At 32.9% G+C, this 20,015-nt stretch overlaps 1 protein-coding gene across 1 annotated transcript; it reads right to left on the reverse strand.

Annotated features, from left to right (window-relative positions):
- Nucleotides 1-11,093: 11,093 nt before the first annotated feature.
- On the reverse strand, nucleotides 11,094-12,618 carry LOC148273465 (uncharacterized). Its single transcript, XM_088238683.1, has one exon. It carries the CDS (start codon nucleotides 12,570-12,572, stop codon nucleotides 11,940-11,942), a length of 633 nt encoding a protein of 210 aa, XP_088094809.1. The 5' UTR covers nucleotides 12,573-12,618; the 3' UTR covers nucleotides 11,094-11,939.
- Between the last annotated feature and the right edge of the window lie 7,397 nt (nucleotides 12,619-20,015).

Below are 20,015 nucleotides of genomic sequence, written 5' to 3' on the forward strand. Positions count from 1 at the left end.
ATTGATAAACAATAAAGATAGCGAATTTGCATCCTGTAGATTTTAAATGCTTCTGTGTGAGTTTTGCGAACGCGCCAGCTTTAGTCAAACAACCTGCACTTCCAATTTATTTAACGTTTCCTCATTTGCTGAGAATAATACTGTGGAGCAGACATCAATATGTGGAATTCTCATAGGTATAATAATTCCTTTACTGCTTAACAGCAATATTCCAACCGATTGCACGCCAGCATTTTAGCCTCTATCTTTTTAAAATTAAAATGAATGAATTGTGATGACGTTGAGGTGAATAGAAGATGAAAAAGCTGATTTTATTGCTCTTGGGATTGAAACTTACCCTATATTTAATGATAATGTGATCACTTGTTTACTCCGTGGCCAAATGGTGCAAGCGGAAGTGTGGGACAAAAAACGTATTTCTCAACCCCCTACATCATATCCTGTGCACCGATAGCGAGCGTTCGCAGGGTAGGAAGATGAACACAGTGGACTTGTGCAAAATATTGCAATGTTTATTTTTGAGACTATTATTTTTAAGTTTGGTGGTTTGCGATGTTTTTCTGGATTGTTGTGCGGTGAATTGAGTCTCTTAATCACATCAGCTCAGATGATGGACACTGAAGGGCTGTCAGGAACATCCTAAAAGAGACGAAATTCCCTAATACATATTTATATCTGTACCCTAGAAAATAAAACACGAAAGTTCATTTTTTGGCGTTTTGAAGTTGAAAATGCAGAAATTAACGCAATAAGCCATTAGCTATTCACGGGTCATAAGCCCTGTAGAAATCTAGACTTCTATGTTACCTTCTGTAAAATATTCTTCATCTCTGTTGTAATATGTTAATATTGACAGCTCCCCAGGGAGTTGAATCCAGTCCTTGATTGTATTGTAGTATTTATAAAATATTGTTGATTTACAATTAATATCAAAATAATCAATATTTAAAATTTAAAGTTCTTAATTTATTGAAATTATCCCAAGTTTAAAACTCATGATGTCTTGGAAAATGCAAAATCATTTAAATTTTGTTTCCTCAACATTTTGTTTAATGTGACTCCCGTAGTTTATCCTTTGAGGTACAAATATTCATATGAACATATATCCTGTCTCAAAAAGGTTTTTCGAAGGTTCGAAAACCTTCGTTTACTATTTTTAGGATTTTATTAAATTTCTACAGATTTCAGGGCACGCTAGTTCCTTTGTTAAGTAGTAAAACTTCAACGTCACAACTCATACATAATGTCGTAATTGGGAAAATTATATTTATTTTTATTAGAAAATACTAACAAATAAAATATTTTTTTATTCTTTATTCGTTCACAATATATTACATCAAATAGTAACGTACCCCTAACTCCCTGAGCACAAAAGGCCGGTCAGTTCAACAGTTGAAATATAATACAGAGTGTTCATTAAACCTTGTCACATCCGAAACCACGATGATCCGTATGAGCAAGAAGACATATTGGCACATTAAAGTAATTTCTTAGAACAAATAAAATTTTAAAAAATAAAATTATAAAAAAGAAAATGGTTGCTTACTTCTGCAGGGGAGAAACGAGAAGGGGTAGGGGGAATCTGAAACTGCGCCACGCTCCCTTCACTTTTTCTCTGCAGAAGTAAGCAACCATTTGTTTTTTTAAATATTTTATTTTCTTAAATTTTCTTTGTTAAAAGTATTTTTTTGAATATGCTAATATGTCTTCTTGCCTTTACTGATCATTATGGTTTCGGATGTGACAGGGCTTAAAGAATGCCCCGTATAATCAAAATTGGTAAAGCAGGCACATTTAATAGAAAAATTTAATTTATAACTTAAATAGTTATAAATCGGATATTACTATCTGAAAACACGGAACACTCTCTGTCCTGCACATCATGATTGAAAAATTAAAAAATCGTTTTATTTTAAAGAACTAAATTTACGACAGCCAGGATATTAAACGCTCTTGGGGCCATAAAACAAACATATATACTTATTGTTTTCTCTTTCTACTCGGTATTTTGCTATGTTTTTTTAAATATGCTTTTTGCTATACACATACATTCGTTTTTTACTATGACTATGAATATGTTTCTTACTATGTATTCTGTTTATTTTCGCATTTTATTGAGTTTTAAAATATTTTTATATACATATTTATATATTTTTAATGTTTTTTACTTTGTTTTCATTACATTTTTTACTATGTTTTCAATAAATTCATTACTTTGTTTTTACTATGTTTTTGCTTCATTTTTTTACTCGATTTTTACTATTTTTCAACTACATTTTTAACCATGTTTTTACTCCATTTTTTACTTTGTTTTTCACTTTATCTACTATCTTTATAACTGGTTCTCTATATATTGAAGACCGTTTTTTTAAATATTTTTTTTACTGTCTTAGAACGGGGTAAATAATTCTAGTTAGGCAGTCAAAGCAACTTTGCATACATTATAATTTGGTTTATGTAATATAATATGATAATAAATAATAATATCAATAAGGGAAACAGTTTTAGATATTAAGTTGTGGGACCAATGTTTACTGTCGTCTTACCTACTGTGATCTTAAGAATAGTGTAGAAGGTTAATCATCTTTTTCCTGTACGTAAACAACCAAATAATCAAAACATCACAAATACTTATTACCTAGTACGGATATCATACTACTGACAGGTAAATAGAAGACAACCTTAATTTTCCACTCGGAAATAAAGATACCTTTATGAACAGCCACTACAAAACCAGTAGCACCCTTAAGCACTATAAGTAGTAGTTCAGTAGTTTAGAGGAGTTTAGTTCAGACATAAGATAGTTCAGATTTGTTTTTGCCCTTATTCTCGCTCTGCATTACGAATTTTTTTTACGTATTAAAAAAAGAATAATAATAATATTGATTTGAATAATTTCAACATATAATAAACATACATCGACGTAATGCTCTTTCGTAATGGCCAACTGGTATAAGAGCTCCCTGCATCAACAAGCAAAATCCTTTAAAATAATTAAAATCACGGAAAAAAAATGTTCGAACGTTGCTCTGAGATCTTCTATAATACCCGAATGGCCAGAAAAAAAACACCGTTTATAAGATATAGTATCATTAATCATGAATATTGCTTCGTGGTTTAATGGTCAGCGCGTTTGCCTATCATGCAAGAGATCTCGGGTTCGATTCCCAACATGGTTGATATAAAATATTTATTAAAAATGGTGTTTTCACACCAGCATATTTCTTAGTCCCTGGACGATCACCTTACCTTCATGTAGCAAAATTGATCAAGATACGTTGGGATTGGCATTCCAATCCAGTGCCCTATGCATGATTTGGTGCGGAAAGGGAATGATGATGATGATAATGATGATTTCATATTTAAATAAATAAGTCGGACTAACGATACCTAAGATACAGTGCAGTGGAGTAGAATAAGGAGAAGATTCTGGAGAGATCACGTCAATCAGCTCCAGAATCCTCTATGACGTGGACCATGAAATCCCAGCTGGTCGCCGTTTTCCCGAAAGGTCACCAAAGAGATGGAAAGATAGCTAGAACGTCTCAGGAGTCACCATCTAGCTGATAACAGATCAACCGATCTAAACTTAAGTAAAGAAGAAGAACGAATCGTGAGCCCTTGAAAATGCAACCACTTATTACTCTGTAATAAATATTTCCGCCGATATTGAGATAACCTGATTACCTGATAAGGACACTTCGCTGTAAGGTTGTGATTAATACATATTTTCAACAGTTAAATGTCAACTGGAGTTATTATTAATTCGAAAACTTGAAGTTATCTGCTTTGCAGCCAAAAGATAAAACTCAATTAAAAGTTTTACGCTTAAAGCAAAGTTCTCAAGTAAAAAGATGCAAACTAACTTCACCGTGTCAAAAAAAAAGTAATGAATCGAAAAACATTTTTTTAGTTCCGTTCCTTTTTGACGCTTGGAATCTGTTACTTATTCTTGATCCGCGTTAAATCCGATGAGGTAGGAAATAAATTAGACAAGATTTTTTTGTAGCGTGATTAAGTTGATGCAAAGGCAAATCAATAAAAGGAAACATCGGAATAAAACGAGTTTATATATTGCGTTAGTTCTTGTGTAGATACAAACATCATTTTTAATTGAAATGAGTCGAGGATTATGGAAAAGCGCGAGATTAATAAGCGGTGCCTTAGATCGAAATTCAAAGAAACTGCATTTGAACTTCAATGAAAAGACCAAATTTTTTTGTTAGTATTTTAAATACTAAGAAATTCAGAATGACAGGCATATGTGTTCTTTATATTTTGTATTATAAAATAAAACAGCACGCGTATAATATTGCCTCGCGCCGCTGTGGTCGTTGATATTAGGGATTTGATTACCCTTGTTTTGCCTGAGTTATTTTACGAAATTAAAAACCTTTCAAAACTTATGAAATAAAAAAATAACTCAAACAAACATAAATTGTTCAAACCGGTAACGTACATCAGAGAACTTTTAATCGAACCTAGGTCTAACATAACTTAATTCCCATTTTCTTTTTTTTTATTTGGGAAAAATAAAAATTTGCGTTCAAATAATTTAGCCATATATTTCAATTTTAGGGACCATCTTCAACGAGTTATAATAAACCCACTATAAAAAATTGGAAATAAATTTATAGTAGAGTCGGGTTTTAACCTCGGACCTCTGATCCGTGAGTCTAATGGGTTATTTTCAATTTATTAAAAATGGCCTCCAAAATTGGGTTCATCGTTTGTATGGTAACGAAACCGGGCACTGATTATTCCAAATTTGTGGAGTAAAGTATCACTATTTTTGATCGAATTCTATAAAATAAATTGCAATGAACTTCTAACAAGAATTTTTATTAAAAATTTCAATTCAGTACAGTAGGTAATGAAGAATGGGGCTTGGCAAATTAAAATATTGAAATTACTGAATTTGCTTAAAATGTAAAGTTGTTAATTGGCAAGGCTGGAAGCTGAGACAGCCCCAATAGGCTTTGAACCCTACTGTGGGTTGCATGGGCCAGGAAGCAGTGCAAAATGCTCTGGAAAAATGTTTCTGGTCAGCACCATGTGAAAGAACTAATAAAAGGATACTCGCAAAGGTTTGCTTTTGACCTGATAATCTGAAATAAGTCTTAAGCTCTCTACACACGATATATCGTTGCGATTAATCTGTGCAAACCGATTTGCGCAGATTTATCGATCGTGTGTAAAATAAATCGTTCCAGATTATCGTTCATCGGTGGCAGTTGCAATTTCTATTAGATAAATCGTTGTCGATTGCGCTTGCGCAGTTTTATCGTCGCGTGTGTATGGTGATCGCTCAGTTCTCGCCAGTACTTCACGGAGCTCGCTTGTGTGCGTACGTGCTGATCGCTTTCTGAAAAATGACGGATGAAGAAAGAGGTGGACACCGCGAACAACTACAAGAGTTCATAGAGTACTACAGAAGCGAACCTTGCCTTTGGAAAACCAAATCCAAAGATTATCGTGACAGAGAAAAAAAAATGGCGCCTACGACAGGCTTGTCGAAAAATATAAAGCCATCGATCCAAATGCCAATAGGGATGTAGTGGTTAAGAGAATTAATAATCTTCGAACTACATATAAAAAGGAACTTAATAAAATAAAGAAATATTGTTAATCCGGAGCAGGAACTGACGAAATTTATACTCCTCGCTTGTGGTACTTCGATTTGCTAAGATTTTTATATGATCAAGAAGTTCCGAGACCATCGACATCGAATATAGATGAGGACGAAAATGAGGTATCCTTTTTTTTTATTGAAATAAAAATTTTGTTTCAAAATACACATTTAAATAAATAGTTGATACATACATTTTTAAACATAACGTTTCTACCTCTCAAATAAAGTAGATACTTGTGTTTAGAGAGGGAGTTCGTTTTACAATTATTATTAATTTTTATATGAGTAAATTTCTCAACGTTTCATCATCAAGATTTTAATTTTAATTCTCAAAAAATATTTATTGCTTTATTATACTAGAATACAAGATCTGTGTGCTAAGTGTGATTTTTTTGCTCACACCCGATTGCGAGCGCGTTATTGTGCCACCTAGTAGTCACTAGGAGAAAACTAATTTCCCGTACAAAATTCGAACGTGAGTCAAAAAAACTCACACTTACCACCCTACATTTTTTGCTTGACATTAATGAATGAAATTGTCTTGCCAAGGAACTCTTCCTTCACTTACAAAATACGTCATAAATTGACTTCTTATCTGATTTGCCGTTTGGCCTTGTATAGTTCTTTGTAATGGTTCAAGGGTTGACTCCCTTGTTGCGAGTCCTGACGTTATCGTACCTTCTTCAAAATTTTCACTATCGAAACATTCTGAAGGAGCGTATGAATTAAGCGATGATGACATCAAATAATTATGCAAAGCACAGGTTGCTTTTACGACTGACCCAATAGTTAGGCGACAGGTTCATTTGTGTTCTGTAAATTCTGAACCTCGCCGCTAGTATGTCAAATGCGTTTTCGACTATGCGGCGTGCTCGCGATGTCCTAAAATTATATATCTTCTTAATTCTACTGTCTAAGTCATTTTGCCGAAATGGTTTCATCATTTCTTTTCTTAGAGGAAACGCGTCATCAGCTACAAATACATACGGCAGTATTCGTGGACTATTATGCAACCTTTCTGCTGTAGGAATATTTAACGTCTTTCTTTCAAGTTTTTCATAAAATTTCGTATTCAGTAATACTCCACCATCAGGAACCCCGCCATTTGTTCCAAAATCAACTATCAGGAATTTGTATTTTGCATCAACGATGGTCATCAATACCATACTGTGTCTATGTTTATAGTTATAATAAAAGGAGCCACTGTTGCTTGGAGGCACGATTTCAACGTGCTTACCATCAATAGCACCCAAACAGTGAGGAAAGTTCCACTTCTGCTCGAATTCTCTCGCTATTATTCTCCAATCTTGTTCTGTTTTTGGAAACTGTAACAAAAAAAGTACATAATTGGTAATTATTTTAGGAATATAATATTTCTTCTATTCTACAGACGGAGTCAACCGCTAGCATCGGCTTAGCGAGCAACGAACGAGACACACCAACCCCGAACCGCCGTGACAGCGACCGAGACACACCAACACTGAACTATTCTGACAGCGAACGAGACACACCGACCCCGAACCGTTCTGAAAACGAACGAGCTACACCAATGTTGAGTCGTAGTCGGAAAAGACCAGGGAAAAGTACATTAACTGAAGACTTACTTAAGTCCGTAAATAATTATTTTAAACGGCCTAAACTCATCGACAATTGTTTTGAGGTGTTTGAAAAAAATGTTGGGATTAAACTACAAGAGTTACCAAAAGAACAGAGAATCACAGAAGAAAAAATGATTAACGAAACTCTCTTCTTGGCTGAAATGGGTAGCTTAACTATATCACACACTGTAAAAAATGATGACTTTGCCAACACTAGTTTTTCCATTCCGCCATACACTCAAAACCTTTTCACTCAACCACACACTCAAAATCTTTTCACACGGCCACACACTCAATACCTTTTCACTCAACCGCACACTCAAAGCCAATATTCCTCACAAGCCAACCAACACAGCTTTCAAGACCGTGCTGTAGTCCACCAAGAATCCTCAAGTGTATCATCAATGGAATCTACATCACCATTACACCCTGATTATAATGCACAATCTGACGATACAATTTTTTCCTATTTAAGTCATTTTAATCATAAATAAAAGCACTTGTATTAATTTAATAAATAATTTTATGATTGCAGTATTTTGTTATGTCTCATACTTACCTTTAAGTACTCTTTACGTAGAACCTCGTACAAAGCATCACAGGTTTCAGGAATAATTTGACTAAGAGCTTGCGGTGATATCATTGTAGAAAACTTCATACATTCGAAGGAACGACCTGTGGCTAAAAATCGCAGTGCGGCAGATAATCTTTCATGAGGACTTATTGCTTCTCTCATTACATTATCTTGTTTTTGTATTAGTGGAGTAACTGAAGCCAGCAGATTTGAGTATGTCTCCTCATTCATCCTCAAATAATTATGCCAATCTTTCGGAGCGAACTTCAACTCATTTAATAAGTTGGTATGAGAAAATAGCTTCCTTTTCATGAGCTAGTCTTTACACCACACACTTTGCGCCTTTTTTTTTTTAAACACATAACCAGGCCTAATATCGCAAGTGCGTCATCATCTTCCATCGTGGATGACATGTTTCTTGCGTGAGCTTCTGCTGAGCAACTGACGATCGACGTCGATATCGGAGGCGTGTGGAGACACTAGAAACTTTAGATTTATCTGCACAGTCTGAAATCTCTACGATATATTGTTACGTGTGTAGCCGGCTTAACAGGGCACTGCAGATTTAACAAACACCTTGCTAGAATGAACCTTTCCGAACCTTCTAGAAGTCTTCTAGAAGTACATCTAGATGTTAGTTCTGCTTTGCAGATGAGGAAACACCTATACACATCCTATTATTATTATTTTTATTTTTTTTATTTTTATTTTATTTTATTTAGAAAACATACAGTCATACAAAATCAGTATTAAAAACAACAATTTTTTAACATAAAAAGACCAATTAAGTTTTCATAAATTAAAAAGATATAAACATTAAATGTGACAAAAAATAAAAAATAAATAAGAATTTTAAGTGAAAAAAGGATAATTGTTGACATTTGCGTTTTCCATGGAGGTAATAAATTAAAATAAATAAAAATACCGAATGTACACTCCGAGCCATCCACGCACACACATGAACGCACATATAAAACATACACAAACATATACATTACATGCGGCACATATACATAGCATAAACCACTCAAGATGTACATTCAGCAACTATCCCAAATAATCGACCCCATGAAGAAATTTTCTGTACAAATGCAACGTGCAGTTAAAAATGTCTACATCAATACTGAGTCCGTTATAATTTCTACAGGTACGTCTAATGAATGAATTCGAGGTATAATTGTTTTTACAAGTTGGTACATAAAAAAGGGAATTTAATCTAGTATAGCGAAGAGGACAACGGAAACCAATATTTTGTAAAAGATACGACGAATCAACTATGTTATTGAGAATTTTGAAAAGAAAAATTAAATCATATCTAAGGCGCCTTTTTTGTAGTGATTCTATATTAAAATTGATCAAAGATGCGCCGTAATCATTTTCAATGTTACCAAAACGATATTCCAGGCTCCTTATAAATTTCTTTTGAATGTTTTCAATTTGATTAATATATACATTATATTGAGGGGACCATACTAATGAAGCGAATTCGAGTTGACTTCGCACATAAGTATAGTAAAGAAGTTTTAATGTATTTGGTGATGAGAATGGCTTGGAGATTCGTAAGATAAACCCTAGAAGTCTGTACGCCTTATCTACTATTGTATTTATGTGATCTCTAAATAAAAGCTTATCATCCATCAGTACACCCAAATCTCTTGCTTTCATTGAACGATTGACAATTTTCCCAGATAGTTTGTAGTCAAATAGTATACTTTTTTTCTTTCGAGTAAATGACATGACAAGACATTTATCAGAATTCAATAATAACTGATTGTCCTTGCAATAGCAACAGATTCTATCTAAGTCAGCTTGAAGAACTTCGCAATCATTTATTGAAGACACAATTTTAAATACTTTATTGTCATCAGCGTATAGCAAAAAATTTGAGTTTTGAATGCATAAACTTATATCATTGATATAAATAATAAAAAATAAGGGTCCAAGATGCGAACCTTGAGGGACACCTGATGGGATTGGTTTAAATGATGAATTAAATCCCTTGAGTGAGACCGATTGACTGCGGTTACTAATGTAGGAACATATCCAACGATACAGATTCCCCCGTATACCAATGTTCCAAAGCTTGCGAAGTAAGACCGAATGACTTATTTTATCGAAAGCCTTTGAATAATCCGTATATAAAACGTCTACCTGAAAACCTGCATCCATTGCATTCAAAACAATATCGGTAAATTCACAAAGATTTGATTCAACTGACCGTTTCTTATAAAATCCATGTTGATTGGGATTAATATGTGGTTTTATAACATCGAAGAGCTGATCGGTTACTATATTTTCAAGGATTTTACTAAAAATGGGAAGAAGAGAAATGGGTCGATAATTTACTACAAGACTCTTATTTCCTTTTTTATGCACAGGTGTAATATTTGCCTTTTTCCATATTTCAGGAAACGTGCCTTCCTTTATTGATAATTGAAAAAGATAAGTAAGAGGACGCGCAAGCTGTTTAATACATTTAGAAATAAAAAAAGGGTGTATGCCATCAAAGCCAGCACCCTTGCTGACTTTAAGTTTTTTGAGATATTTTGTTACCAATGACTCATTTATTTCTATAGCATTAAGATCAATTACACTATTTTCTTCGGCAGGAACACTACAACTAGATGCATTAGTTTCCAAAAATTCAGAATGGAAATATTCCGCAAAAGCATTACAAATATTCTGACCGCCAATTACCAAATTATCTTTGTAGGACATTTGAAGAGGCACATCACACCCAGCTCGCTTGGACTTGACAAAAGACCAGAAAAGTTTAGGTTCTCGGTTAATGTTATATTCAGCAGTTGTGATAAAATGTAGGTAACATTCCTTATTCATGCGTTTTTGTCTTTCCCTCAGCAAAGCAAAAGTATGATAATCAGACGCTTGAGAGTACTTTTTCCATTTTTTGTGAAATTTTTTTTTTTCTGAAATTAACTTAATTAGCGGTCGAGTGTACCATGGAGGATATCGGCAATTATTATTTGTGAGACGCTTGGGAACAAAATTGTTTATAACTCCATTTAGAACAACGTAAAATTGCTGGGTTGCGTCTTCCATGTTCAGATTAGACAAAGTATCGAACCAATTAATATCATCTAAATGGGCACAAACATCATCGTAGTTTGCCTTATGAAATAAACGAACAAATCTTTGATTATCGGGAAGAATTTTAAATTGTAAATTGAGCAAAATTACAAGAGTCTTATGATGGGCGTCTTCCAGTGTTAATGGGGATACACATTCGGTGACTACGCAGTCAAAGTTGGAGATAACTAGAATACGGCCACGAGTATTGGCATGCGAATTGAACTGGTAGAAGTTATTAAATGACATAAAATTACATAGAGACTTGCTAAGTGGATCATCCTTAGGATCGAGGGTGCAGTGAGTAAAACTGGGATTCGAAAGCCAGGCAGCATTAGATATATTGAAATCACCAATAATCAGGAAAATTTCATTAGGGGACGTTAAGAGTGTATCGGAAACTTTGTCAAAAAACTCGGATATCACTCGCAAATGTGAATTTCCATGAGGAAAGTAGGAACAGAACATATTTAAGGTTTTGTGATGTGTGATTGTGTTTACTTTAATCCAAATAACTTCCGCCGTTAGGTCCCAAGAATCTACTACAGAACTACAAAACATTTTTTTGACAGCTATAAGCACGCCTCCACCGAGAGTCTGTTGTGTTTTCTCATAATCACGGTCTCTTCGAAATACGTTATATCTACTATCAAAAATTTCGCTATCATTGATACTTGGAAGGAGCCATGTTTCAGATAAAAAAATCATATCATAATCATTAATCAAGACGTTATTTAAAAAATCATGAGTTTTGGAGCGAATGCCGCGTACGTTTTGGTAGTAAATAGATAGACTATTTATGGGATTAGCGCCTGAGAATATTAAAATATTTCAACCTATTAAACAAAAAACTTAAAATACACCAGTAAAATTGATTTAAATTATATTGGACGCACCTGTAAAATGAGTCTCTATATATCAATGCAGTCACTAAAGGCAAGTAGTTTGCTAAATTATACACATTAAAAAAGTTGAAAATAGTACAAAGAAAAGGTAAAAACAAAAAATAAGGAAAACAAGAAATAACACTAGTCAGCTGCTTCAAAAGTCATATTATTTTTTCAAGATCAGCGTCTGATGAGATTTTGGATATGGGTGATCCTTCATTTTTCCTAAGGAATATGTTGCCATTTTTCACCCAAAGGAATGCGTACTCTTTATCTATTTTCAACTGCCTCGCTTTACGCAGTAAAAGCTTGTTTGCGGGTGTAAGATGCTCGTTAATGAAAATCCGGCTTGCTTCTCCAGATATTCCGACGTCCGCGGATAACAATTTTTTATGTCTGCGTGCTGCAGTTATAATCGTGTCCTTAAGTTCTCTTCTGATCAAACGTATTATGATATTAGGTTTATCGCGAGCACTGGATCCTGCCGTTGGCCAAGGTTGAACACGGTGAATAGACGTAATTTCTTCTTTTTTGATATTAACTCCAATTTTTTCTGCAATCTTAGAGAATGTGTGTATTAAATTCTCATTTCTGTCAAAAGGCACTCCACTTATTTCAACATTGGAAGCCCTGTCCCACTGCTCTCGTCGTTGCTGATGAAGTTCCAGAACATTGCATTTATCAATCAAGTTTTCAATTTTTGCTTCCATTAATTTTATTTTAGTATTATTCTTTTTAACGCTGTCTTTAGTCGCCTCGACCTCCCCAGATAAATAATTTATTGAGCTTTCCATATCTTTAATGGTTTTATTTAATGATTCAAAATTTTTATTACTTTTTTCTCCCTGCTCATTAAGCTTCAATAAAATATCATTCTTTAGTGATTCAAATTTTTTATCAATGTATTCAATCATATAATGATTTATTTCACCTGATTGCTGCTTACTCCTTGTAGTCATTGTAGAATTATATTATGCACCCTCTTTTTATATGTATTGAATTTTTATAAATATTTTTTATAGTATGTTTTGTATAATTTATTTAGTTAGTATGTGACTTTTAAATATGCCTTTCAACAATAAATATAAATCTTGAGTAGGTTAAATCCGATTCATTCAATTAAATGTTTTTTTTTAAAACTTAAATGTTTTGAAATTCAAGTGTTTTTTATTACTATTATTATTTTAATGGATAACTTATATAGCGCCATGTTTGTAATAAAATACCTCAAGGGCGCTTTACATAGTGATTATATTGTTAAATTAATTTAATTGAAGCTTTTAAAGTTGTAATTTAATTAAAACAATTTATTTTGTTGTCACGTGCTAGGGATTTATTCAAATGATTTAGAGAACAAGTGGGTTTTAAGTTTTTTCCGAAACATCACTTCACTTTCACACCCTCGCACCTCTGCTGGGAGAGCATTCCATGCCATAGGGCCTGCGACCGCAAATGCGCGTTCACTAAATTTAGTGCGCTGTTTGCGTAGAGGTATAATAACTTTTCCTCTCGACGTAGACGTAGCTGATCTAAGCGTAAGACGCCTGTCAGCTAGTTCGTCTGGAATGCATAGTTCCCTTAGATATTCCGGAGCAGAGTTGTGCATAAGCCAACAGAGTTTGTATTCGACCCTCTGTGGAAAACGTAGCCAGTGTAGTTCCCGAAGTAGTGGAGTGATATGACTGAACTTAGAGATTCCGAAAATAAGTCTCGCTGCGGCATTCAATACAGATTGTAGGCGAGTCATTTTGTTCATTGGTAGACCTGCATAGATACCATTACAATAATCGACTCTAGACACTACAAACGCATTTATTAATTGACGGGCGGCATCAACCGGCAAATTTTTGCGTATGCATTTAATTTGTCTCAGCTGGTAGAAGCATGAACTTATCGTTATACTAATTTGAGCGTCAAGAGATAGGTCAGAATTGAGTAAAACTCCCAGTAGTTTAACGGTGGGTAAAGCGATACTCCCTACATTGGGTAGAGCCGTATCCTGGATCAAATTCTGTCGTCTGGCTGAAGCCACCCACAGTTGTTCATTTTTTGATGAGCTGAATGTTAGTCTGTTTTCAGCCATCCAGTACTGACCCTTGAGGCACTCCTGTAGACACCCGAAAGTTGGTTGAGCTTTTACCCTGGAACACAACTGCATATTCTCTTTTATTAAGATATGAACTGAACCACTTATGTGCCTGATCACGGATGCCATAAGTTTTCTCCAGACGTTCAAGCAAAATATGTATGTGAATGTAAATGTGATATTAACAAATTAGACGGAAAATAGCACCAAAAGTAAAAGACAATGGTAAAGGAGTTTTTATGTAATATTGATTTATGTAATATTTACTTCTGTAATACTGATGTATTTAATATTTATGTCAATATATATATATAAACCAATATTAGGAAAAATAAAACAATTATTCTTTTTTGAACTGAAGACACTCCGATGGGTGAGATTTTAATCTTGGAATCAGTTAATTAACCCCTGTTCAACCAAAGTTGTTTTCAAACAACACGAACTTTTAAAAATTATTTTCAAAGTACTGACACTATTTACTTGTGGCCTTTTTAGATATAATTAAGTGAATCTTTGTGGTAACTTTTTTTTCAAGCAAGCAACCTTTATTTAGTAAAAAAAACTGGCGTGTTTGCGTCCTTCGAAATTCTGTCGTCATCCGAGTGAGTAGTTTTCACCAATCGTAAAATGTATTTATTTACATTTCATCAAATTTTCTGTTACAAATGTTTAAATAATTATCATTACCTATTCCGTACCCGGTGGTGTATAAGGTACAACATTAATAGACCGAATTCAATATATTTAAGATATCTGTTACATGGAGGTAAGATGATCATTCCCACGCTTTAGGTGCCAGCGCAAGAACAATGAAATGTTGCAGTTTAAATAACCTAAAAAATCAATATATCATGCCTGCTCTGCCAGAAATCGAAGGCGAAGATTTTAATCGCTACACTAGGCCGACTTATTTCCACTCGATTTGTTATTCAGGATTTTTTCTTACATATTGTTTTTTTTTTCTTTTTTAAAAAACAGAACTCTTTGATCTCTTATGATTTACCCGAATATTTAAATTTTGGTGGCCATTTTCAACGAGTTATAAATAACTCACTATTAGAAAACGAAAATCAAGTTGTGGTAGAGTGCGGTGCGATCTGGATGGATCTTTATTTTAATTTATAAATTTATTGCATATATAAGTATAACTATTTACTCACTAGCCACGGGACCACAACTCGATTCACTTTATACCGTCTCGATATGTACCGATAAAGACAGTGTTTGTAATCGCGGCCCTGGTTTTTAAAGGGCCTGGCTACTGTGTGGAAGCCAATTTATCTTCATACTAAAAAAAAATCACACTGAATAAAATTATCACCATTTTCCTTTCCGCGCCTTATGGTGCATAGGGCACTACATTGTTATACCAATCGCAGCTTATCTTGATCATTTTTGTAACATAAAGGGAAGATGATCAGTCTTACACTTCAAATACCAGCCCAGGGACTATGAAATATGCTAGTGTAAAAACACCCTTTTAAATAAATATTTTTTATCTACCGTGTCGGGAATCGAAACCGAGACCTCTTGCATAGTAGGCAAACGCGATGACCATTACACCACGAGGCCTACGTTAAAAAAAAAAGAAAATAATATAATGGCCGTATTTACACATAATCGTTGATGCACCGAGCTGTACTTTTTAATCATGAGGAAATATTATTAGAAACAAGATATTAGTGAGTTTTTAAAAAATGTATTGTGTTTACTTTTCTTCTTTTTTACATCCGCTCCTGAATGGAGCATGTGGACATCACCAGACGCCTCCAGGAGACCATATCGCCAGTCAGCACTCTCGACTCCTCCCACGTCAATCCCGCGTCTCTTAGTTCCGCCGATTACAGCTGTAAAGTGAAGTGAATATGTTTCTAATATTAATAAATAATGGGTTAATGATGATTTGATTTAAGTTTTGTTTTTTAAAGGATAAACCAGGGACTTTGGACGAAATGATCAGGAAACGAGATTTTGCGGATATGCAATTTCCAAGACATGATAGCCTTTGAACCAAATGAGATGATTTTAACCTATAACAAAGTTTCAATGTCAAATAATTATTATTTAGATAATAACAGTATATATTAAATTATTAAATCTTGGATTAATTACGTTTTTAGCATTAAAACGGTGGTCGGCAAACTCATTGGTCAAACGAGCTAAATATCAGCGATACAAGAATTAAAATTTCTTTTACGAGCCAAATTTATTTTCATATAAAAAGTTTCCTCATAAAACAAACAAACAAACCTTATTATGTAGTAGAAGGTTTGCGTATTCACTCTCTATTTCAACTAAAATTTCTTTTAATTGGCGATAATTGACCAATTGTGTTGACAATCTTCATTACCAATTCTAAAATATTTCATTTCTTCTGAAAATGTCTTCGCACAAGCGCTTCTTGATGAATAATGCAACGATATACAAGTATCTCGTGAACAATTCTTGCCTTCAAAATAGAAACAAAACCATTTTTCTCTCCGATCACACTTTTTGTCCCATCTGTTAAAATTTAAACAATTTTGTTGAGTGTGAGATGCTTTTCTTTGTGCATTTAATGACAGCGTTTGCAATATCGCCACTTGTTTGACTTTTCAGTAGCAATAATCCTAAAAAATCTTAATTGGGACCCGTTGACGAAATAAGCGAAGAGTGAAACTTGGGTTGTGCGAGCCGCACTCGAGTGGCTAAAGAGCCACATGCGGCTCGCGAGCCGTAGTTTGCCGAACACTTCACTAAAGCAAAGTGAACTTCAGATTTTATTTCAACTTGAAAATGCAGTTTTATTAGGAGAGTAGACTCAATTGTTTTATTCACGTATAAAATAACTTATTGCGATAAATTCGAGATTTTAAACTTCAAAACAGCAAAAAAGGAACTTCTTTCCTCTAAGATGCACAGTTAACGTCAGAATATTCATACTTATTAACTCATTACAACAAAGATACAAAACATTTTAGAAAAAGGAATATAATCTACAGGGCCTAGGACCTACCATTAGAATAAACATTATTAAATATGGGCAGAATGTACACGGTGTGTAAATTAGCCACTTAAACAAGCCATCTTCATTCCTTCAATTCTTCAAATCCAGTTCATGTCTACAAAAATTTGGAATAACTCAAAATATTCTGTATAAAACCAGCTGGTCTAAGAGGAATAAAAATTGAAAAAAAATATTTTAGTTGTTGTCTAGGTGACATAATTCAGTCAGAATGTTACTCGCATCAATAAAAGTTTCTCCTCTTTAACTTTTAATGGACTGTGGTAAATAATCCCTTTGCGCGCGGTGTTGTAACATCGTATTACCACTAGTAAAAGATGGAATATTCTAAATTTTAAACATTTGAAAAAAAAAACATACTTTTCAATAAATCTTTATTCATAATTTATGTAAAAAAACATATAATTTAGCCTTGTTATTGCAAAATAAATTAAAAATCACAAAAACGCCGCTCATATTACGCGCGTGCGTCCCCCATAACTGTCATCAACCGGCTGAAGACTGAATCTGTTTTAAACAACACCCGCCACAGAATAGCGTCTCTGTTTTCCTTGTTATGATTTTTATCTTCGTGCTCTCTCTTGTATAAGGTATCTAAATAGATGTGTTGCTAAAATAGCGGACTCATTCTTTGCGTAGCATGGATAAATATTTTTCGTGTTAACATTTAGCATAGTTATACAAATTATACTTTGTAAATCGGGTGTGAAAATGTCCATTTTAAGATTACAGAAAATACGAATTCATTATTCAAAAAAATAAGAGAGATATATCAAATCTTGAATGTATGTCGACTAATGTGACATCACAGCCACACAAGAGTTAACTTTACCAATATTAAAAATATGGAAGCCAGCCCTAATAAACCAACCAATGACACGTCATATGCCTAGACTTTTATAGTCCATTCTCAAAATACGTTCTTCATATCTGTTGTAATATGTTAATATTAACAGTTTCACTTAATTACAGTCCTCATCTTCAAAAATTTGAACAAGTTCATAACAGAGTTGTTCACAATTATGTTCGTGCTGTTTTAAGTTCAAATAAATAATTAATAAAATTTCAATTATTTTTTCAATCTAAAAAAAATTATTCGGATGAGAAAGAGTAAACAATCTTCAGTAATGGGAATATTGAACATATCGACAGGAAATAATATTATCGACAATAATCATTATAATTGTTTGTACTCGCTTGCAAGTTCAACGCACGGATATGCTAGACAAGAAATATTTGTATCTCCAAGGCCGCCAATCGAATATCAGTAGAGGGTTCATTGATAAATGTCAAAGTACCTACATTTATTTATTTATTTTTAGAGCAATGACAGAATACCGGTAACAAAAAAATAGACACATAGAATTTTGAGTAATTTCAGAATATTAGTAACAATTACGAACCAACAACATCGATGCCTTTAAGGAGAGCCTTGAAAATTTTAAAAATCAATAAATATTTATTTATTTATATATTAACGGTTCAAAAAACCCTTTTACAATATTTTTTTTTACAGAAATAATCACTGCAGTGAACAATTCATTACGTAATATACACTATGAAATATAACTATATAATTCAACTAAATAATCAAAACTAAACAAATTAGTTATTTTCTTTTAAACTGCAAAAAAGTAAAAAAGAAACATACAAATATAAGATGACAAATAAAAGATAACAAATTGAAGTGAGAAAACCTTATGTTCTAAATATAAATATAGCAAATTAAAATTGAGAATTATTTAACATAAACATAAAGTGCTAGTATTTAGCTAGGTTATAATGAAAAAGAAAAATAATGCTCCAATAAGGTTTTATAAATCAATGTGAAAGCTCAAATAATTTTAATAACACCCATATTCGTTTTTATATCGTGGTAATACAAGTAATCTGAAAAATAAATAGTGTTAAGTAAAGTTCTACTGCATATACTGTATAATTTTTAGGTTAATTTTTTTAATATAAATCTTGTGTAATTTTTGGTTTATTTTTTTTTTATAAATCTTGTTTTTAAAGTTCATGTTTTAAAAAAAAAAAAAAAATACTAAGCCAAATATGTCAATATTATAAATGTTTGTAAAAGGCAGATTTGCCGTTTAAGTTAATAAAATAAGATAAAATAAAAGTGACTATTTGCAAAAATGACGAAATTGAGATAATTAATTTTTTGACATCGTGTTAGCATAATGCTTGACTGGTAAAAATGCCAAGTCGATCCGACCCTCTAAAAAGAATTTAATTTGTAAAATACATAATTACAAATAATTTTTGACAAGTAAAACTGACCAACACACAAAGTCACGTTTATTAGTAAATTTAAGATCAAAATATTGACCAAGTAACAGTTAGTGTATTTTAATTGTAGGTGATGTCACCAGAGAAGAGTTAGTTACAGTTAGTAGTCAGTAGTTAATAAGTTAGTATACGTTTTGTATTTGATAGATACGGTTTTTTTTATTCATTTATACAATTTATTCTTAAGATTATTACGTAACACTTCTAAATTATTTGTTATTTTTCGTTTATTTTGTATTTCTGTGTTTATTTTACCTTCATCAAATTTAAAAAAAAAAAATATTGAAATGAAAAATCCCAAAAACATAATTGATAGTTTTTAAATAAAATAAAATAAAATACTACCCCCATCAATGAACGGAACAAAATTTTACAGGTAAAATTTACTAAGCTTTTAATTTTTTTTTGTGATAATATGTTAAAGTAATAATATTTATTAATTTTTTTTTTGCATTAAGGTTGAAAGTACCGTACATATAATGTAAAATTACCAACCACCTACTTGAAAAATCTGATCCTTGAGAAGCAATTGAACTCTAGAAAAACACTAAAATGGCTCCCCTAAACACATTATTGATTTTGTAACTTGGTCAATTTCTCTTGTATGCCCACGATATGTTTATATTGTTAGAAGCAAATTTAGGAATCTCCACCAAAAACGGAAAATTAGTTATTAATGCCAAAATCAACTTTACATAAAAACCTACCTACCTAAATAATAGCGTAGTACAGTTGGTAGAATTGATCAAATATGGATGTTCAAACATCGGCAGAATGGTAAATAAAATGTGGATAATTTAATCAGCCAATCACATCCCTATAAATACTTAGACTTCCATATTGTTTTCTCTA

Source organism: Micrasema longulum, unplaced genomic scaffold (genome assembly GCF_059751315.1).
Source record: "Micrasema longulum isolate JH-2025_06_02 unplaced genomic scaffold, ASM5975131v1 h1tg001941l, whole genome shotgun sequence".
NCBI classification, from domain to species: Eukaryota; Metazoa; Arthropoda; class Insecta; order Trichoptera; family Brachycentridae; genus Micrasema; species Micrasema longulum.

Excerpts from the sequence above, each read along its gene's own strand:
- LOC148273465 (XM_088238683.1), bottom strand. The coding sequence starts at position 12,572 with ATGGAAAGCTCAATAAATTATTTATCTGGGGAGGTCGAGGCGACTAAA.